This window comes from Muscardinus avellanarius (assembly GCF_963383645.1).
Source record: "Muscardinus avellanarius genome assembly, chromosome: 1".
In the NCBI taxonomy this organism is placed as follows: Eukaryota; Metazoa; Chordata; class Mammalia; order Rodentia; family Gliridae; genus Muscardinus; species Muscardinus avellanarius.
In genome coordinates, this window is record NC_137786.1 from 32,186,756 (window position 1) to 32,209,842 (window position 23,087).

General features: G+C 45.0%; 1 protein-coding gene across 4 annotated transcripts in view; it reads left to right on the forward strand.

Annotated features, from left to right (window-relative positions):
- The window catches only part of SLC1A3 (solute carrier family 1 member 3), a gene marked incomplete at both ends in the record, with an annotated part of 91,078 nt that extends 76,949 nt beyond the window's left edge, over nucleotides 1-14,129 (forward strand). For 2 of the 4 annotated variants that reach the window (XM_080714013.1, XM_080714015.1), the window contains 5 exons: nucleotides 1,496-1,788; nucleotides 4,998-5,231; nucleotides 5,967-6,161; nucleotides 10,708-10,842; nucleotides 13,925-14,129. In XM_080714013.1, coding sequence (XP_080570139.1) covers nucleotides 1,496-1,788; nucleotides 4,998-5,231; nucleotides 5,967-6,161; nucleotides 10,708-10,842; nucleotides 13,925-14,129 — 1,062 coding nt within the window. The remainder of the gene's footprint in view (nucleotides 1-1,495; nucleotides 1,789-4,997; nucleotides 5,232-5,966; nucleotides 6,162-10,707; nucleotides 10,843-13,924) is intronic. The other 2 variants (XM_080714014.1, XM_080714016.1) reach the window with 2 other exon arrangements.
- Nucleotides 14,130-23,087: the final 8,958 nt, after the last annotated feature.

Below are 23,087 nucleotides of genomic sequence, written 5' to 3' on the forward strand. Positions count from 1 at the left end.
CTATTCCAGTTAGTCAGCTGGTACTGGGTGGTATCAAAAACGCTGATTTCTAGATCTTTCAGATGAGAAAAGTGCTGACTTGTGCAGATTTATTGTATTTGGTTTGGGATTGCATTTACAGGATTTTTGAAGGGGAAGCAAATATATCTCCCCAGATCTACTTGGCTTAGACCAGAATGCCAATGAGGTTGCAGTTTCTAAGTAGGCTCCAAACTGTGTCTAAGGGAGACAGAGTTGGAGGCATTGAAAAGGCTGATCAGAATTGAAAGTCTCCCATGGACAATCTGCAAAATGCATAAGCACCCGACAGAGCAAAGACATTTGAGAGTTGAATGGAATAGAACCTTCTTTGTTGCTTGAAATTACCAACCGTGCCACTGATTGTCCAGGGATGTGTCCACGGTATTGACAGCTGGCCATGTCCTTGTTTGAGAATAATGGTTTCCCAATGGAGCAGAAAGTCTCCCACTTACTCCTGGCAAAGAAATGGCCACACTCTTCATGTCTGGCCATTCTTTCTTTTCCTAGACTCCAGGTCCAGTCAACATCAATACATTATTATTCTCACTGATGCTTTGCAACCATCACTGTCAGGACCAGAAATTTTACTCGCATTGAAATCCTAGAGGGATGGGCTTGATAGTTTCAAGTGGCCACAGCAGTGCTGTCAGCATCTCCTGCCTGGGGCGAATATGCAGAAGCTATAGGGAAAGGCCGTCTCCTGAGTTAGAAGGGAAGTGCCACTAGGAATTTAAACAAAGTGTGTGGGCATCGTCAGCTCTTCATCAGGCACCTGTTCTTGAGAACTGGTAATATCAGGAATGGTTTGAAGGCAGGTTGTTTTTAGATTTTTTTCATTTTTACTATCCACTGATGTTTCCCAACTGAGTCTAATCCCTGAATGGCTTTTTTTACTATTATTTATCCAATGTTAACATGAGTATATTAAGTTTAAAAAAGGTTCTCATAGCTAGGCGTGGTGGCCCACGCTTGTAATCCCCACGCTTGGGAGGCGGATACAGGAGGATCGCGCTGGTTTGAAGCCAGCCTCGCTGGCTTAAGAGACCCTGTTTCCAAATAAAAATATAAAATAGATCTGGGAGTGTAGCCTGGAGGTAGAAGGATTTCCAGGAACCCCAGTACCACCAAAAAGAAAAAAAACACCCATTATTATGATGTTATTGGTGTTTCAGATAAGAGCAAAAACACATGTGTTTAGTCCAATACCTTTAACCAGATAGCACTTTCCTATTATGATTTATTCCATTTTCAAGTGCATGTGCGTGTTATGACTTATATGCAATCGAGTGTGTGAATGTGTCTGTCTGTGTTAAGGAATATAAGTTTACTATAGGATAGACAGATAATTCCTATACCATTATGCTCTGAATACAAAGTAATGTGCACCATTCTAGAAAATTTGGACACCAGAAAAATATGAAGAAAAATTTAAGATCACTTTTATTTAATTCCTGTTGTGCCTTTTATTTCTAAGTTTAAAACCAACTATGAGAAGAGAAGCTTTAAAGTACCCATCCAGCCCAATGAGACCCTCGTGGGTGCTGTGGTAAACAACGTGTCAGAGGCCATGGAAACCCTCACACGGATCAAGGAGGAGCTGGTCCCAGTTTCAGGATCTGTGAATGGCGTCAATGCCCTGGGACTAGTTGTCTTCTCCATGTGTTTCGGTTTTGTGATTGGAAACATGAAGGAGCAGGGCCAAGCCCTGAGGGACTTTTTTGATTGTCTTAATGAAGCCATCATGAGATTGGTAGCGGTGATAATGTGGTATGTATTCCCATTTGCTATATAGTTTTGTGTATAATGCTTATTGCCTTTGAGACTTATTCTGTACTAAGGAAGATGCCACCAGGCCGAAGGGCCATTTGCAATGATGTCACTTTGGTAAGCACAAGAAGACCAATCCAGGGCCTGTAGAGGCCCTGGACCTAGCTCCAAACCTCCTGTGTGTGTGTATGTGGGAGGGTCACTGGGGATTGAACTTGGGGCATTCTACCTCTAAGCTGTACCCTCAGCCCTTTTAATTTTATTTACTTATTTTTTAATATTGAAACAAGGTCTCCTTAGGTTGCTGATAGTCTCACTAAGTTGCTGAGACTGGTTTAGAACCTGTAATTCTCCTGTCTCAGCTTTCCAAGTGCTGGGACTACAGGTGTGCACCACCACACTCAGCTCTGCAAAGCCTCTCTTAATAAGTTTACTTCCTTGTTTTTAAAAAATGGCAACTCCTTTACCCCATTGCCTATGGAATCCAAGTCCTCATTCCTCTGCTGTGCATTTATTAAGCTATTCATTTAGACGTATTTACTGAGTGTCTACTATATGACAGGCGTAGAGTGCCAGGCACTGTGAAAACAGCAGTGAAGGGAACATACAAGGATGGCCTGGATCTTACATATTTTTAAGAGGGACAAACAAGCCATGCATAGTGGTGCACACCTATAATCCCAGTACGTGGGAGGCTCAGACAGGAGGATCACAGGTTCAAGACCAGCCTTAGCAACTTAGTGCGAATCTCAGCAACCTAGTGAGGCCCTGTTGCAAGATTTTAAAAACGATAATAAAATAGGGCTAAAGGTGTAAATTGAAGGTAGAATGACCTTTGATTTAATCCCTAGTACTACAAAAATAAAAACAAACAAATAAATTAACCAGATGCTTTCATCACAGTGCTGTGAAAAAATAATAATAAAATAGTAGGTGACTGAGGAGAAGGCTTGAAATCTGCCTTGAATGGTGCAGAAAGGCCTTGCAAGGTGACCTTTGCTAAGACCTTAATGACCAAGAGAAGCCAATCACACAAAGTACCAGAAAAATATTCCCAGTTAGAGGGAAAAACAAACGTAGAGGTCATAGACCATCAGAACATTTGAGGTCTCCTCTCTATTTGAGCCCTAAAAATGAAACCTGCACGGCAGTTCTGCTGCAATGTACAGAAGGACTCGGGAAGTATTCTGGAACACTTAGTCACAATTCATTACAAAACTTTCTTTAATTACGTGAGGAGCAGGAGACAAAGGAAAAGACCAAACCCTAAAGTGGACATTGACCTTGGAAAGTCAGCTCTCCGCAGCAGGGAGAAAGCCCTGTGCCGGATAGAGACTTCACATGGGGGTTGCTTTTCTTTTATTCTTTATTTTTAATATCCAGACTCCTCTTTGGCACCTGAGGTAGGAAGGCATCCATTGCTATGAAAAGTGCTCACTCACCAACCTGATTAAAAATGTCCTTTGTCTTCAGTACCATCAGAGCCCAAAGAAATCCAGTTTTTAGGAGTCTGCAAAAGATGGATATGAGCGTGGGCACAGACACGGGTCAGAATGTGGTCTCCGCGGGAGCCTCCAATTGGAAGGCTCCTTTGAAATCCTGGCAGGGCTGAAAGTGGACATTTATCTTCATATTATTAAAACGCCTCCACCTTCTGCCTCTTTTATGAAAGAAGCACATTCAAGGCCGCTGAATGAACTTCACATGTAGCCTTCCTAGCTGTATATTTGCCTATACATTCAACATTGAGTTATTGCATTTCTGAGAACAGGTACTCCTATGACTTCCTGGCCTATATTTCTTAAGGACATTTGAAAGAAGCATTGTATTTTGCAGTTCGTAACCAGCCCTCTGCAGTCTCCGGCAGACCCTTCTCCTGAAGGGTGACTGGCTTCCCTGTGTTTGGTAGTGAGTTTGGTTGTAGTTCACAACACACACCAGACAGAGGGAGTTGAAAGCTGGGTGTTGGGGCCTTTGAGCCACCAGAGTTTTTTCAGTCTGTACAAGTCATTTTGTGGTCAGTTGTTTGTTCCTGCAGAGCCTAAATGGCAGTAGCAGCCTGGGGCTGCTTAATTAGAACACCTATAACCTGATTATGGTGGTACATACATGCCCATTATGAATTTAATAGCTCTCAATTTATTTTTATTATCTCCTGTTTATAGCAAGTGGCACTCGTTTTTCATTTTCACTCTAACATACAATTTCCTCTTAGAGTTACTTAAATTGAAAAGGCGATTTGTGCCGGGCATGGTGGCACACGCTTGTAATCCCAGCATTCGGGAGGCTGAGACAGGAGGATCGCGGTTTGCGGACAGCCTCAGCTACTTAGTGAGGCCCTCTGCAACTTAGTGAGACCCTGTTTTAAAATAAAGAATAAAAAATCACACAGGGGTATAGCTCTGGAGTGATGGATGGAATGCCCCTGGGTTCCATCCCCAGACCCTCAAAAAAAAAAAAAAAGTAATTTGAACAAAACTGCTAAGTTGTATTTAAGTCATACTGTATTAAGTCATGCTGTATTTATTACTTTCTTCCACCTATACATAGGTGAAAGAAAGGAAGTAAGTGGCCCTGCCATAGGAGAGCTGGCTGTAATTCTGAAATGCTAACATGGGAAGCAGCTCATGATATGGAAAAGGCTTCCAGTAGTCTGGATATAAATATGGTGACTGTGGCAGTTCTGGGTACTTAGTAGGGGTCAGGGGGAAAGGGGAGTGGGGGGGGCATGGGAAAAGTTACCCAGCTGCAGTAGAAGAATTATCTAGTATGGAGGAGACCTTCTGTAGACACCTTCTTTCATAGGTGTAGGAGGGAAAGAAAAAAATAAAAGGTGCATCTTAGAGCAATTCAGAGTGAGAAGCAAGCCTGATTCAGCAATATTCAAAAAATATTTATATTTTTAGTACCCAGGTGGTGAAGTTTGGAAATCCCCTTTCTTTCCTCTCTCTCTCTCTCTCTCTCTCTCTCTCTCTCTCTCTCTCTCTCTCTCTCTCTCTCCCCTCTCTCTCCTCTCTCTCTCTCTCCCTCCCTTCTCTCTCTCTCTCTCTCTCTCTCTCTCTCTCTCTCTCTCTCTCTCCCTCCCTTCTCTCTCTCTCTCTCTCTCGCTCTCTCTCTCTCTCTCTCTCTCTCTCTCTCTCTCTCCTCTCTCTCTCTCTCCTACTTAGTGATTTACAAGGACTAGCTTGTATACCTGTTGCTCTCCACAGGTACGCCCCGCTGGGCATCCTCTTCCTGATTGCGGGGAAAATCGTTGAGATGGAAGACATGGGCGTGATTGGGGGGCAGCTGGCTATGTACACGGTGACGGTCATTGTGGGCCTGCTCATTCACGCAGTCATTGTCCTGCCCCTCCTCTACTTCCTGGTGACCCGGAAGAACCCTTGGGTTTTCATTGGAGGGTTGCTCCAAGCGCTCGTCACAGCTCTGGGGACCTCTTCAAGGTGTGTATGTGCATTTGGTTTATTCCTCTAAGAAAATGTCTAAAACTCACTGGCCGTGGTGGCACACACTTGTAATCCCAGTACTTGGGAGGCTGAGACAGAAGGATCACAGGCTCCAGGCCAGTCTCAGCAACTTAGTGAGGCTCTATTTCAAAATAAAAATAAATATTTCAAGGGCTGGGATTGTAGCTTAGTGGTAGAGTCCCTTGGATTCAAGCCCTAGTATCACAAGAAGAAAAAGAAAAGAGAAAAGGGAGGAAGGAAAGAGGAAATTTGACCTTGATGCTGAGGTGGAGGCATCTTGTTGTTGCTTTTTAACTTCGGGATGAAATGTCTTCTTCACCTCTGATAATGGCTCATATCTATTTGGGATTTAGGGACTGTCTACCTGTATATCCTTGGTAGGGAGACAAAATGGAAGTGCTCCCCTCCCCTGCCCATAGCCTCCCATTCTTGACTTCTGCCTGAGAGAGAAATGGCAGAGTGGCTTGCAAGTGACTCTGGGCGGATACATACAATGATGTCCCAGAGGAACCCAGAAGCAGGAGAGTTGTCAGATGACCCCGTGAGGGACTGCACTGTTCCGAACCCCGCTCCCCTGTTTACACAAGTGCTGACTTAGTTCCCTTTAAGTTAGAACACGGGAGAGGAAGGAACTGTCTGTTCATAAGCCTGAACACAGTCACACTGGGAACCCCAGAGCGCTCCGCTGACACACCATTTCACTGTCCTCAGTTCTGCCACCCTGCCCATCACCTTCAAGTGCCTGGAGGAGAACAATGGTGTGGACAAACGCATCACCAGATTTGTGCTCCCCGTGGGCGCCACCATCAACATGGACGGGACCGCCCTCTACGAGGCCCTGGCTGCCATCTTCATCGCTCAGGTTAACAACTTGGACCTGAACTTCGGACAGATTATCACAATCAGGTACCAGGAAAGATGCTACACAGCTTCCTGAGAAGGGCTCTACCAGAGGAGAGGGTGATCAAGGTCCACAGAAGAAACTCATCTAGAGGGGATCCCACATAAACAGGGGCAGGAGAGTAGTTTTTAGATTTAGATATTTTTATTATCCTTATATTAGGTGAGCCCACTCATTAATAACAAAGACAAATACTATAGATGCATATAAAGTTATGCCAAACCATATAAAATATAAAACTTATACCAACCACATATCACTCTGCGTCTCTCTGTGACTATTATTTATGTTTTGTTCGGGAAGACTTTTCCTCTGCATAGACGTGCATACACTTCTTTTTTGTAATTAATCCTACCATACAGACTATGTGCACCTTGATTGTCTTGCCTATCAGTCTACCACTTATAAATTTATCCAGCTTATTCTTTTTAATGTCGGCAAAATACATAGCATGGGTATATTTTTGAAGTCTTAAAGCATTAAGATAGGTTAGCTTTTATAGAAAGTATTCGAAGATGAAAAATACACTTGAAAAACTGGATTAACTTTTTTCCTCTGGGGTTAGTTTGCATTAGATGACAGATCATAGTGATGAGTAAGACTGAAAATTGATTTTTGTGGAAAGTGTTTTTAACTGTTATATTTGAGTTATTTAGTGAAAGTCAATTTTTTTTCCATACCTTCCCCCAAACGTTAGTTTCTTTCTAAAAAGGCAACCAGTATTACTTGCCAATTTCTCTTACATCCTTCCAAGGACAGCCCACACATGTCCATGTGTACGTGCAAATATAACTCTTTCCCCAACTTTTGCCAACTGAAAGTTACTATGCACAGGAGACTAATAAATCTAATGGCAACAGAGGACTTTAAGCCTCATAATCCAGGTCAGCCTCTGCTTTGCATTGTTCTGGGGTTTGGTTTCAGTTATTATTAACAATATATTTTGGAGATCAAAATAAGTCGATTTTTTGTTTTGTTTTGCTTTGCTTTTTGCAATTTTTTATTGTGAAAGTTGCCCTGAGTCGAGGAAAGTTGAAACATTACTACAACAAATATCCTCTACCTAAATCTAAAAATTGTTAGGATTTCTACTTCTTCCACTGTCTTTTTCCACCATCATGACGTTTTACCTGTACGTCATTCTGCACACATCTTCTAAGAATAAGGATATCCTTCTATACAACCAGGGTAGTAAGAATTTAGTCTAAAAAGTACTTCCAGAATACTTCTGACTTCCCCAACTTCCCCCAAATATCTTTTATCGCTTTTTCTTAAAGACCAAGATCAAATCCCGATTTATGCCATGCATCTGATTCTGTGGGCTTTTTTTAACCTCTATCAATCACCCCACATTTTTGTTATGTTTATTTGAAAATAAGTTATGTTAGACTCTGTATATATGTTGTATGGTATTAGAAAAGGGTAGTAGTTTAGAGGATACATTGGAGGAAAAAAAAAAAAGAATCTGACAGTGGCTAAAGGCCATTGACTGACCTAGGGGACTAGAGGCTGGTAGATCAGTCTCTCGGCTCACCTGTATCCTGTTATGTTAGTCAGCTTTCCATCACTATGACAAAATGCCTGAGGAAAGAAACTTAAGGGAGGGAAGATTATCTTGGCTCAAGGTTTCCAAGGTCTCAGTCTGTGGCTCCATTGTTTTGGGGCCTGTGATGAGGCAGCAACATGGTGGGGAGGGCTTGGCAGAGCAAAGCTGCCCACCTCGTGATGGCCAGGAAGCAGGAGGGTGGGGGGAAGGGACCAGAGACCAGATGCATCACAAGATGCTCGCCCCCAGTGACCCACATTTTCCAACAAGACCCTCTCTCCTACAGTTTCCAGCACCTAGCAGTGATACCATCAAATTTTGAATCCATTAATGAATCAACCTACTGATGAGGTCAGAGCTCATGACCCAGTGACCTTCCCTAGGCTCCACCTCTTAACACTGCTGCAATGGAGACCAGGCCTCCAACACCTGTACCTTTGGGGAACATTCCAGATTCAAACCCCATCTCCTATTCTTGAGCATGCCTTTAATAAAAAGCCCTAAGTTAGGAAAAAGGTTCTGTTGCATGTGACAGAGTTTAAATGTCAACAATATTGGTAACTTAAGGTAAAAGAAGTGCTCTTTTCACTCTGCTCTGCAAAGCCCTCAAGGCTGGTAGGTGTTCTGTAGTGTCAGGGACCAAGGCATGGTTCCAGAGTTCCAGATAATCTAGGATGGCTCCTCACGACCAACAAATTTTAACCAGTGGGAGAAGAGGACATGGCTCAGCCTCCAAGTTTATCCATCACTTCCACTAAGTCTAAGCTCCAAGGGAGGCTGAGAAGTAGAGTCTTCATTCTGGTGACCATGCAATGGCTAAAAACTCTAGCACTATCCAGGTCTAGTACTTAGGAGGCTGAGACAGAATGATCCGGGTTCGAGGCCTGCTTCAGCTACTTAGTGAAACCCTCCAGAACTTAGTGAGACCCTGTGTCAAAATAAAAAATAAAAAATAGGGTAGGGGTGTAGCTCAGGTAGAATGTCCCTGGGTTCAATCTCCAGCAACACACACACACACACACACACACACACACACACACACACTCTAGCACCATACAACAGTTACAACATGCAGAGCCATGAGCATTTTCTGCCACAGGCTTACTACTTTATTAATACCACTTTTGTTCTAGATAATACTTAGCTATGTATAAAACATTTCCAAAGAAAAAAACATTTTCACATTCTCATGTCACTCCATCAAATAAATATTTGACAATTTGAATCTTAGACAGAGAGCGCACTGACAAACCAGGTCCACATGGATCACATACACAGAAAAATTATAGCACTACAAGACTCTGTTCACCAGTCATCTTCCTTTTGAATTAACAGTTTTTCTCTTCTCTGGATTTTTATTTTATGTTTTCTTGGTCCCTTTTAATTAGACCTAACAGTAGGATTTATTGTGATAAATAACACCCAGGGGTATATTATTTTTCATACGTGCATAAAGCATAATGGGGTCTGTTTCATTCCCTGGCCCCTCCTTTCCCTTCCCTCCTCCCTCCCAACCCTCTTCCACTACTGTGCAGGTCCCTCTTCTTTTTCACGAGGTCACTTTTCTTGCCTTTTTTCTGAGTCTGGCTGATCTCACTTAGCATAACATTCTCAGTTCCATTCATTATTCTGCAAATGACATAACTTTACTCTTCTTAAAGGTGGAGGTAAAACTCCATTGTGCATATATACCACTTTATCCTTGAATGAATAAATGTAATTCTTTCTGGCCACATTAATCTTTCAAGTTGAGTCTTTTTTCACCCCTCCACTTGGATAGGGCAATTATTAGAAACAAATTATTACTATAATTCTATGGCATTCCATACTTTACTAAATGCTTGGAAGGACATGAAAGAACAGAGCCACCACTTTTTTAATTTAAAAATGGCTATATGAAAGCTGGGCGTGGTGGCGCACGCTTGTAATCCCAGCATTTAGGAGGCTGAGACAAGAGGATCACGGTTCGTGGACAGCCTCAGGTACTTAGGCCTCTGCAACTCAGCTAGACCTCATTTTTTTTTTTTTTTTTGGTGGTACTGGGGTTCCTGGAAGCCCTTCTACCTCCGGGCTACACTCCCAGACCTCTTTTTACATTTTATATTTGGAAACAGGGTCTCCTAAGCCAGCGTGCGTGGCTGGCTTCGAACCTGTGCGATCCTCCTGTCTCTGCCTCCCAAGCGCGGGGATTACAAGCGTGCGCCACCACCACGCCCGGCCTAGACCTCATTTTAAAATAAAGAATAAGCTGGGCATGGTGGCGCACCCTTGTAATCCCCGAGCTTGGGAGGCTGAGACAGGAGGATCAAAGCCAGCCTCAGCTACTTAGTGAGGCTCTCAGCAACGTAGTGAGACCCTGTTTCCAAATAAAATATAAAATAGGTCTGGGAATATAGCCTGGAGGTAGAAAGCCTCTGGGTTTCACCCCCAGTACCACCAAAAAGTATAAATAAAATAAAGAATAAAAATTAGGGCTGGGGGTGTAGCTTGAAGGTAGAATGCCCCTAGGTTCCATCCCCAGTACTGTGGGGGAGGGGGAATGGCTATAATATGACTGGGCCTGGGAGCACCCACCTAAAATCCCAGTGCTTAGAAGGCTGAAACAGGAAGATCACAAGTTCAAAGCCAGCCTCAGTAACTTAGCAAGAGCCTCATCAACTTAGCAAGACCGTGTTTCAAAATAAAAATATAATAAAATAGGGCTAGGAGTGTAGAATGCCCCTGGGTACCATCCCCAGTATGACGAAGAAAAAACAAGACTGTGGTGTAAGGATCAGATGAAATAGGCCAGGCTTAACCCGTCAGACAGCATGCAGTAAGTCTGTGATACACATCCGTTAGTATGATTATTAGCGCAGTGATATTTTTAAGCTCATTTCCATTTTTCTAAAGCACATTCCCTTCTCTTAACCTGAGAAGCCAGGCACTGGCACTGTGTATTTGGCCGAGTGCTCTCTACTGGGGGAGATTGATAAAAGTGTCCTGTTTGGATGCTCTTTCAACAGCATCACGGCCACAGCAGCCAGCATCGGGGCGGCCGGGATCCCTCAGGCAGGCCTGGTCACCATGGTCATCGTGCTGACATCCGTGGGCCTGCCCACTGACGACATCACTCTCATCATCGCAGTGGACTGGTTCCTGTGAGTACACACGTGTGGAGTTCTGGCTCGTGGTGTGGGATCCCCTCTGTCCTTCTAGGGTACCAGGTAGCCTGGCATGCCTGCCAAAGAACCCAGAGCAGAGGACAGCTTGGCCTGTATTGAGTTGTGCCCGCTGCCTGAGCCCTGGCTCTCCTCTGGAGACGAAGCCCAGGATGCCATGTGTGCTCGCTCCCCTGTCAGCCTCAGCGCACATCTGGCCACTCTACTTCTCACTCCATAAAGCCGTTCAGAGTTGGGCAACCTGCTGTCTGCAGAGCCAGAATAAATGAGCGAGGCCCTTTCTGAATTGCACAACACATCTCCAGAGCAGCTGGAACAGGACTGCAGGCCCCGCACCCCACCCAGGCTCTTCCTCCTCGAGCTTCCCATTCCAGTGGCATAATGCAGGGCAGGTGTTCCTATCTGAGCCCCACAGGGCGAGAGGTGGCCCTGCAGATAATGGAAAAGAGCTAATAGCATTGAATGGAATTGATTTGGGGCCCTAGGGAAAGTTCCCCACCATCTGAACTTAACCTCTAGGGACCATCCCTGCACCCTCTTCCCCCAACCTTCTAGAGGACATTTTCTGCCTCCGGTGTCTCACAATTTCTTTTACATTTTTAAAAAATTTCTCCTTTGGGTGCCCAAAGCAAACACCTAGAATGCATTGGGGTATTGAAGTCAACATATGCTAGCTTCACCAAGACTAGTGACCAGAAAGAGCCCTATAGGGTTGGGATGTAGCTCAGGGATGGAGGGCTTGCTTAGCATGCAGGAGGCCCTGGCTCCAATCCCCAAACACACACACACACACAAACACACACACACACACACACACACACACACACACACACACACACACACACATAGGCCCACTAGTGTGCACCAAGCCCAAGGAGCAGAGCATGATTCTCAGTCACTAGGATCACGTCTTAGCCCTGTGTGACATGGGAAAGCCTGCACAGACACCCTACTTTCCACCTCTGTAAAATGGGGTGCTCATGCTCTCGACCTCCTTCTAGGATGATGAGGATTGAAATAACACACAGCAAATTCGCAGCCCACTGGTTCAACATGAGCACTTCAGTTGCATAAAGTTAGCATCTTCAAAGTCTTTTTATCTTACCACCTTGCTGGGGTCCATAAAAGCTTTTTTTTTTTTATCTATGTGAGTTATATCTATAAATATTTGTCATTTTATAACACACAGCAAATTCGCAGCCCACTGGTTCAACATGAGCACTTAAGTTGCATAAAGTTAGTGTGTTCAAAGTCTTTTTATCTTAACACCTTACTGGGTTCCATAAAAGCTTTTTTTTTAATCTATGTGAGTTATATCCATAAATATTTGTCATTTAAAAAAAAAACTTTCAGCTGGACGTGGTGGTGCACACTTGTAATCCCAGCATTCAGGAGGCTGAGACTGGAGGATCGCGGTTTGCAGACTGCCTCAGCTATTTAGTGAGGCCCTCTGCAACTTAGTGAGACCCTGTTTCAAAATAAAGAATAAAAAATAGGGCAGGGGGTGTAGCTCAGAGGTCAAATGCCTCTGGGTTCCATCCCCAAACCCACACACAAAAAAAAAAAACTTTCAAATTTTTAAATTAAAGGTTAAAATAGTAAACTCATTATGCATTAACATAAAGAACTCTTTTGTGTGTGAGAAGTAACCATTTCCAAATCAAAAATTTAGTAAGAAGAAAGACATTGTTTCACACCTTGTAAGTCTGACTTAATCCTGCCCACCAGAGTCATCCCGAGTGCTCTGTATCCAATGTGTGGTGATATCCCACATTCTGTGGGCTTTGCAAACCTCCACTATAAAGTCATAAGACTGAAGTAGAAGGGGCAAGTGGCACTTTAGTATATGTCGATATCCTTTTATTGGTGCATTGTAGTTATACATGATAATGAGCTATGGTGTCATAGGAGCATACATGCCCATAGCGCTTGGTTTTATTATTATCATAGAGTAGTTTTGACCTCAGGAACCTCCAGGGAGGGATCTCTAGACCATATTATTATTTTTTGGGGGGTGGGTGGTACTGGGAGTGGAACCCAGAGGCTTTCTACCTCCGGGCTATACTCCCAAACCTGGCACTAGACCATATTTTGAGAATCACTAGTATTACAAAACAAAAGTGTCGGGCGTGGTGGCGCACGCTTGTAATCTCCACACTTGGGAGGCGGAGACAGGAGGATCGCACAGGTTCGAAGCCAGCCTTGCTGGCTTAAAAGACCCTGTTTCCAAATAAAAATATAAAATAGGTCTGGAAGTGTAGCCCGGAGTTAGTAGGGTTCCATCCCCAGTACCACCAAAAAAAAAAAAAAGAAAGAAAAAAGAAAAGAAAGAAAGAAAGAAAAGAAAAGAAAAGAAAAGAAAAAAGAAAAAAAACGTGAGTTGGAGAAAAGAGAATTTTTAAATGAGAAAAGTCATTCCCCATTGCTAAGACTCTAGCTCAACCAAGTAAGTGAAAACTGATCATGTGTGCATCCTTATAACTTTTGTGTGTGCACATGGTCCTGGGGATTGAAGCCAGGGGAGCGCCACCTCTACGCCATACCTCTAACTCTTTTTTATTTTGAAAACAGGATCTTGCTAAGTTCCTGAGTGTCTCACTAAGTTGCCGATGCTGTTTTCGAACCTGTAATCTTCCTATCTTAGTCTCTCAAGCATTGGGATTACTGTTATGTGCCACCACACCCAGCACTAACTTTTTAATAGCTACTGTCAGAAGCATGGAACCATGCAGGTGGTAAATATGCCCAACTGAATTGTAAGAAATGCTTCTAAAGGCTTCACAGGACAGTTCATCATAGATATTGAAATCTCATAACCAGGCACGCTTGTAATCCCAGCCTTCAGGAGGCTGAGACAGGAGGGTTGCCTCAGCTACTTAGGGAGGTATTTTGCAATTCAGCAAGAGCCTGTTTCAAAATAAAGAATAAAAAATAGGGCTGGGGGTATAGCTCAGAGGTAGAGTGCCCCTGGGTTCCTTCCCCAGTACTGCAAAAAAATAAAGAAAAGAAAAGAAATCTTATGATGCTCACGGGAGCCTCTGTTATACCCCCGCCCTTCCAGGGACCGCCTCCGAACCACCACCAACGTGCTGGGTGACTCCCTTGGGGCCGGGATTGTCGAGCACTTGTCACGACATGAACTGAAGAACCAGGATGTTGAAATGGGTAATTCGGTGATTGAGGAGAATGAAATGAAGAAGCCATACCAACTGATTGCCCAGGACAGTGAAACCGAGAAGCCTGCCGACAGCGAAAGCAAGATGTAGACCAACAAGAGGAGGAGATGCTTTCGTGAGCGCCAGGTGTTTGGAGACCACGATGCAATGTGTCCATCTCGCCATGGCTCATTCTCTCCAGTGAGCCCCCCTCCCTTTTCCTCCCTACTCTGATAGGATTGGAAAGTGTTCATCCAAACGCCCGGGAGGTTTTCCAGCAGCCAAAATGGAGAGTTTCCATCCCACATTTGGAATTTTAAAAGTATTTCCTAGTAGTCTTCCTTAATAAGGTACTGGGATCAAAAATAGTCTTGATCAGACCTTACCTGTGTGTGTGTGGCCCCTGATCCCGTAAATGTGACTGTTTTAACAAGTTTAAGAATCAGACAGAGAGTAGGCTAAATTCTTTTTAATTGACTTTCAAAAAATTTAAAAGGCCTTCAAGACTCAATTGAGTTGTAGTCTCGATACGTAGCAACTCGGTGAACGGCAATCAGTTGTCAGTGGGACAGGGGAAGGGTTTTCTCCCTTTCTCTTCTGACTTGTGTCCTTTCAGCAGTAGCAGGACAGAACACATCGCACATAGCACAGCTGTGAAGAGGGGCAGAAAGTGAAGTTTCCGTGTGGCCTCGCACAGGTCACGTCTCATGCCTCGGCTACAGTGTCCACCTCTGTAAAGTGGGTGACATCCCCAGTGCCTTCTAGCCTCTCACCCACGCTGCCCAGGACGTCATCAAAGCACCTGACCTCTGTTTCCCTTTGGAACATCCTGTACCAAGTACCCTTCCGTGGAGAGTGGGGCTTTCAGAAAGACCACTTAAGGAGAGTGAGCACTTCTCTCCAGGGGCAGGATGGCGAGTGATTTCCCTGGTCCAGTGTCCAAAATGTCAGGGATGTGAGTCACCAGGTGGGAGGGCTACTTCCAGAGGGGGGTTACTCATGAAGCCCCCTGCCCAGGTCTGTCCAGCAGGGGAAGTATTCACTTCCTGTCTGTTCTCCCCACACCGAAGGGAGTATTCTGGGAAGACGGTTTCCCACCACTCCTCCCTGATAATAAGCTTTTAGGAAATAAACAGAAGACTAGCAGCTAGCAGGCATGCACCTGTGGTCTCCCTAAACACTGACAAGCAAGGAAGACAGCACGGCTAACATCATCAAGAGGATTTTAAAATGCCAAGAGTCTAGGTCTTCTTTAAGGAAGAATGAAAAAGAAAAGATTCATTCCGGTCCCTCCCCCACCCCCACCCTCAAAAAAAGACACTCGTTCTCTTCAATTCTAAAGCATTCCCCCCAAAAGTGTGCATACCAAATATAAGGCCACTTCTTACACATACCTAAAAAGTCCAGTGAATGAGCCCTCTCCTGCAGGTCCATGAGCTAGGTGGTCTCTTAATTTGAAATGTGTTTGTATTTTAAGCAGAAGCTCATAGAATGAGAGAAACAAGATAATTCTTTGTGTTGGAATTCCACTTGCCAAATCCTTCAAAACTTTCCCCTGGAGTGGGGTCTGCTTTGGTTTTATTTGTGTTCCCAAGAGAAATGGTAGAAGATGAATCTGTAGGAAGACAATGTCAGCGAGGTTGGTGGCAAGAAAAAGCAGCAGGAGCACTGGTTTGGGGCAAGGCGGCTCCCAGGTTTAGAGGAGATTAATTTTTCCCCCCTAAGGAACATCCAGTCAAAGACTCTGCGGGAGCTGTCAGACAATACCAGCTGTGTTTTGAGTTCCTGACCCAAAATGGTGAAGAATGGACTTAATAATGCTAACAAACTGAAAATCTAGACACACACCCTCCGATACACAATTAGAGATTTTTTCCATATCGATCTCGAGCATTACGTGCATATAAAAGTTAACATTAGGTTGCGAGGGAGTAAAGCATTTAATGTCAAGGCTCTATCTGAGAAAAACACTACGAAAGTTAATGTACGTGGCTGTCATGAGGTTAGTAGAGCAAAAATTAATCATGTCAAATTAATTCTGTTACGCAGTGTGATGTTTTTTATACTAACCATTTCTTAAAAAAGCAGGTCCTCTAGGGTGATCTTCTCCCCAGTCCAATACAGGCTCTGCATACACACACACCCAGTACGGACAGACTGGGGAGCATTACTTTGTAGGTGCATTTTCAATAAAGAAAAAATAGTTTTACATTAATATCTTTGCCTGTTGTTTTTATTCATTTCCCCCAAAGGAAAATGAATTTTTCATTCATGGAAGTATTGCAATGAGCTCAGGGCATGCTGGGGAAGGATGCCACGCAGCAGGGGAAATCCTGGCAGAACCAGCTGGGACATTGGCCACAAGGAAATAAATAAAGGCATGTTCTCCTGCTTGGCTCCTAAAATGGGAGGTGGAAACAGGAGCCACTTTGCTGTGACAGCCTGTACTCACTTGTCCAGGTCAGATTCCAGCTTCTCGGATAAATGGAGTCATTGCTGTATTGGGAATGGAAATGGGTAATGCCATCAGAGTAGGACACTCAAAAACAAAAACAAAAGTGACTTCCCGTCTGACTTCCAAAGTATATAGATCCATGTTTGTCATTACTGCTGCCATGTGCGAGAACTAAGGTCGCAAGGGGTATTTCAGAAACAGCCCTGGTGCTAGTGAACTGCTCTATTGATTCAGAATGACTTGTGCACAACCACTTTCCCTCGTGTTTTTAACCCAGTAAGTCCCAAGTTTTCAGTTCTGCGAGCAGTTCAATGAAATTGACATAGGTGCATTTAAATAGGTCGGAAACCATAATCTAAAGCTTTTATTTATGACTTTTATTATAATTATATTTCTATTATTACCTATTAAATGCCATATGTAAGTTTTTATTGCTGTTCCACATCTGGGATGATGGGACAAGATAGGTTAATAAGGAGCTGACAGGCAATGTCATGAACTCTCCTGATTGAAGTTGCGTCTGGAGACCCTTTAGCCTGAGCCTCCACCTGTAGGGAGAGGAAAGGTTCTTAAGTGGGGTGGGCCATACACATGAAGACTACTGTGGGTTTATAGCCCTTGAAACTGTGAAGAAAGTTTTGTCCATTGCCTCTTACTAAGGATGAAATTCCTAATTTTCATCAGTTTCTCTACAGGACCTTATGACCCCAAAAAATTGTAAGCCTCTGTATTTGATCAATACATCCTAACTTTTTTCGAGGCATGCGTGATACTCGCATAGCCACTCTGGGAAAGAGGAGGCGGCTGACAGCCTGCGGGAATGAAATCTGACTGTCCTGAGGGGCTCGATACCCATATACCTGTGGGACATTCTGGATACCCGAGAAGCATTCTGGGAAGTGCCACAGAAGATCAGTCAATTCACTGCTAGAAAACTTCTCCTCCAGTGACCAGCGTCCTAATCTTCTGCAGCCTGGCTGGGTTTGCAGGCCTCCATGGTGCAAACTTGAGAAGCAGGTCCTCCGCCTGGATAAGATGGCACAAAGGCGGCTGTGGCTAAACACCATGGCAGCTCGGTTCCTGCGTAACCAAAGCAACAGAAGAGCAGCCATGGATGCCTGGGTGTAGCAGCCACAGATCCGTTCAGAAATGGGACCATGAAAAGTTTTTAGGTTAACAGCCTTTTTTTTTTAATGTTTCCAAAGTAAATACACAACAAATTGTTGAGATCCTAGACCCTTCATAGGGTCTGCATCCTACCCAGATTCATCCTGTGACCACCACTGTCCAACCCGAACAGGAGTCCCTTCCCCAAGCCTTTATTCATACACAGCACGTTGAAAACAGACATTGTAGCGCTGTGAATTGCGAGAGTCTGGGCGAGCCTGGAGGAAGTGCCGGCTTCCTGCTGGAGGGGGCGCCTTGTGGGGACCCTGCCTGGGGGTTCGCAGTTCAGCCTCCTTCCGGGCCGCCTGCTGGGCACTTGACCCGAGTCCCTGTCAGTCATCCGGCTTCCTTCTCCCACCCGGGTGGTCCCAGAACTGGGGCAACAATGCCCAGCTCTGTGTGGCTTCGTCCTGGGGCCAGAGCATTTGAGAGGTGTCGTGTCTAGGGCAGACTCCGAATGAATAAGCAGACAGAAAAAGAAGGAAGGAAGAGTGAAGGGAGCTGATGGGTCGTGTCCTTCCTAAGAGGGGAGCTACGAAGTGGACCGGTTGAGCAAGGCCGGCCTGGGGGCGCGACACCCAGAGCAGCCAGCAGGGGGAGCCCGGGGCCCGCGCGGGGCCCATTTCTTAGCGCGCCCCAGGATGGGGCTTGAAATGCCTCTTAAAGAACTCGCTGAGAAACAAGGCATGCCCAGGTCTGCAGGGCAGGGAGGGTAAATCTGAAAACCAGCAAGCAGTTTAAAGCTCCTCAGTGCCCATTTCCGTCTCGTCTCCCTGCTTCTGCAATAGTCTCTCCAAAGGAGCCCCGCCTTTTTCTGGGCAGCCTCCCTTCTCCCTCCCGTGCCTTTCCTGTGTTCTCCCGCCATCTTTCAGCATCCTGTCCCGGAGGAATCTCGTCTCCCATTACGTCACTTAGGCTTCCCAGCCACTGACAGTACCCTGAAGGTGGCATGGTTACATTTCCAGCGGTCACCCCTCATCCCGCCCACAAGATCTTCACCTCCAATTTTGAAACATTCACGTTTTGCTGAATTCTACACCACTAAGTAGGATGGGCTAATAAAATACAGGATACCGGTTAAATTTGAATTTCAGATAAGTAGCAAATAAATTTTAAGCATAAGTGTTAGGTAACAAATGGTGTATTATTGTTAAGTATGCAAAAGATGGCATTGGACACTGAAATTTTTTTATTTGGGAATAAGGCCTCTATATACAAGTGAAAGTGAAATACACCTAAAGTAATGTTTGCCTCAAATTGCATAGGATAAGTGAGAAAGCTTGCATATTGAGCGTAAGTTCTTTTCATTATTATGATCATTCCAATTTTCTTTCTTTCTCTCTGGAAGTGCACACACACTCACACTCACTCACACTCACACTCCAGACCTGGCATTTCCGACTATGATATTTCCTATTTATTTGTTCTGGGGACATTAGCAGTCATTATGTGCTTGTAAATTGTATGGCCACAGTTTAAAAGCCTGATGAATCACCCTTAAGACTTCACAGAACTGTCTTCCATAAACTAAACAATGTTCAGTTATCCATGCCTGGAATATTTTGGTTCACATCTGTTTTTTCTTTCCTATTTTCTTCTTTTCTTTTCTCACTCCTTATTCCCACCCACCCCTCACCCCAACATAACATATTTTCTGTAATCCATTACGGGGCTGATTGCTTTCCAGGGACAGACACACTTTTTTCATTTGGGGGCGGGCCTCTTTTAGAAAAGCACCCATAATTCTTTCATATGGTGCTATTCAAAAATGATCACTGTAAAGTTAAGAAGGGGGCAGTTGTCAAAGTTCTTCAGGGAACGCCAGACTCCATGGATGGGAATCATTCCCACAAAATCCCGTGTCAGCCACGGCTAAAGGATACGAGCAGCAGGGTGCCAATTGGTACCACAGAAGGAAATAAAATCATAAACTCCTTCCCAAGAACGACATCGACACAGCCGCAGTAAAGATAGCAGAAAATCTACTCAAAGATGGTCTCCACTGACAACGTCAGGATTTCTTTTCCAGTGCCTTAGGTTCAAGGGATCACAAAAAGTCCTGCAAGTGGCCAGCCAGGAGCTTTGAGACAGCTGCCACAGGCGGAAATACAGATCACCAGGGACTCAGCTCCACCCAGTACACTGAACTAATCACTGGTCTGTCCTGGGGAGGACCTCGCCCACAAAGAAATTGTCAGTGACTCGAATCTAGAAACTGTCACCAACTCCACGGCCTTGCAACTGTAGTGCTCTCTTTTCTTTGAACCCTGAGGATCTATTAACCATAAAAGTAGAAAACAAACTTGTCAGCACATCTGTTAGAAAACTAACATAGCAGCTGGGCATGGTGGTGCACACTTGTAATCCCTGCATCTGGGAGGCTGAGACAGGAGGGTCGCGGTTTGCTGACAGCCTCAGCTACTTAGTGAGGCTCTTTGCAACTCAGTGAGACCCTGTTTTGAAATAAAAAAAATAAATACGGGGGGGGGGCTCAGAGGTACAATGCCCCTGGGTTCCATCCCAGTACAGCAAAGAAAGAAGAAAGAAAGAAAGAAAGAAAGAAAGAAAGAAAGAAAGAAAGAGAAGGAAGGAAGGAAAGAAAGAGAAAAAAAGAAAGAAGGAAAGAAAGAGAAAGAAAGAAAGAAAGAAAGAAAGAAAGAAAGAAAGAAAGAGAGAAAGAGAAAACTAGCACGGCTAGGCTAAAAAAGGGGGTGGGGCCCAGGATGGTGATGGCCTTGTACCTCAGTATCCCCATCTGGTCTCAGAGGGGGTGGATGAACTTCCCCAGCTCCAAACCAACTTTCATGTCAGATACCATGTGTGGGAGACAATTTCAGCTAAAGTGGACTTTAGTTAAATAGTCAAGTAAATTTAGCGAATGATAGGTTAAACTTCACCTTTCTCTTCTTAAATGGGTATGAAAATCCAATAAAATATATGTGTGCAAGTCTGCCCATATATATGAAGTTATATAACTTCAATGTAGCTTTTGTTTGTTTGTTTGTTTGTTTGTGATACTGAGAATAGTACCCCAGGGGCCTTCTACCTCTGGGCTACATTCCCAGACCTATTTTATACTTTATTTGGAAACAGGGTCTAAGTTGCTGAGAGCCTCACTAAGTAGCTGAGGCTGGCTTTGAACCTGTGCGGTCCTCCTGTCTCAGCCTCCCAAGCGCTGGGATTACAAGCCTGCGCCACCACGCCCAGCTTCAGTGTAGTTTATATAAATTATATATAAGATGGGTACAGAAGCGCACACCTGTAATTCCAGTACTTGGGAAGCTGAGACAGGAGGATCAGAAGCTTGAGGACAGCCTCAGCAAGGAGGCTCTCAACCTCATGAGATCTTGTTTTAAAATAAAAATAAAATAGGGCAGGGAGTGCAGTTTGGCGATAGAATGCCCCTAGCTTCAATCCCTAGTAGCACATACACAAAGTGATAGATAGATGGTAAATAAAGATTTATTATATATAGTTATAGATAACATACATAAGTTATACATAAAACTGTTTAATCTATGGACAGCTAAAACGATCTTATATTGCTATAAATAGATTTTAATATACCATACATATCCTAGTTCCTGGCCTTTGGGAAGATTGTGAATATACTAGAAGGAAGCCGACTCATTAAGGGATGAAGGCCAGGCGGGTCGGGGCGCTGGGGAGGGAGGGGGCGCCCCACTGTGCGCGGGGAGGCCCTCCCCGCCAGGCCCCGACCCGCAGCCTTCCCCGCCGCCTCCCCCAGGCTTTTGTGCAGCCTGGCTCTCGCAGCGGCCCCGCGCTGCGCGGTGGTTTTGTGACGGGCACAATCCGACGCTCTGAGGCCACCCGGCTTCCTCTCCAGAGTCTCCGGGGAAACGGCGCTGTCCCTCCGCGCAGGGCCTCCCCGCCGCCGCCCGCACCGCCCAGCCGCGCCCTGCCCGGGCTGCTGCTGCCCCCCGGTGGCCGAGGCCGACCGTGGAGACCGGACACCAGGAAATCCATTGCTGTGGGCTCATGCAAGGCGGTAGAACCAGAAATCCCTTCGAAGGTCCAAGGGCAAAGGGACCCGAAGCAATCTGTGTCCCTGACAGCGATTCCCAAAGTGTGGCCCCTGGAGCAGGAGGGAACTCTCTCGAAACGCAAAAGCTCAGCTCCAACTTGAGAGACCCGAGCAGAAACTGACAGAGCCCTGAGATCTGTGTTTGTTTTGTTTTGTTTTGTTAATGGTTCATAGAGATCTAGTTTTTGTTGGATGAGAGATAACAAAAATTATTTTCTTCATGGAGAAATTAAAGCATATTCTCCAGCTTGACAGTACTGTATTCATTACAGCAATCCAGGAATTTATATTGCGGGGCTCTCTGAGACATAGGAACAGCAGATACTGCTTTTGATGTCTTTGTTTTGCTTTTTGTTTTTCTGGCCCTGGGGATTGAACCTAGGGATGATTGATCTACCTCCAGGCTATACCCCAGCCCTATTTTCTGTTTTGAAACAGGGCCTTTCTTACTAAGTTGCTGAGGGCCTCCTCCTGGTTGGGTCCTCAAAATTCCAACACCCACTTTTATTTTGGCACTGGGGATTGAGCCCCGGGGCATTCGACCACTGAGCTGAGCTCCCAGCCTTTCTATATTTTAGTTTGAAACAGGATCTCACTAAATTGTGGAGGGCCTCACTAAGTAGCTGAGGCTGGCTTTGCAGCGACCTGGTTTTTTGCTTTGTTTTGTTTTGGGTTTTGGTGGTGGTACTGGGGTTCCTGGAAACTCTTCTACCTCCGGGCTACACTCCCAGACCTATTTTATACTTTTTTATTTGGAAACAGGGTCTCTTAAGCCAGCACGGCTGGCTTCGAACCTGCGCGACCCTCCTGTCTCTGCCTCCCAAGCGCGAGGATTACAAGCATGCGCCCACACCCGGCCTACGACCTGTTTTTAATAAGCCTCCCCAAGGAGGTTCTGAGGTGCACGAGTGTTGAAGAACACTGATCCAGAATCAAAAAAGAAATGTACTTTGAGGCTGATAGAACCCAGTCCGGATCCTGGCTTTGCCTGGGAGCTCTGGACCTTGGGCAAGTTACTTAACCTCCCCACATCTCAATGTGCTCATTCCTGCCACGCTGACCCTGGACTTCCAGCCTCCCATTCTATGAGAAATAAATCTCTATTGGCTTAAGGCAACCCGCCTGTGGTATTTTGTTATGGCACCGGAAGTTGACTAAGACACAGATCAGTGTAATCATTGCCCTGAAGAATAATAGAGCCAGGGGAGGCTGGAGAGGGACTGGAGTGCTATTTAAAGAGGATGGTCAGGGAAGACTTCCTGGAGATGTTGTGTGCAGAGAGACCTGAACAAAGGGAGACACCAAGCCGGTGGACTCCGGGAAGAGAAAGCCGGTGCAAAGCCCCTGAGTATGCAGGTAGGTATGAGATTTGGGGCGGTACATGGAGGAGGCCAGAGCAACT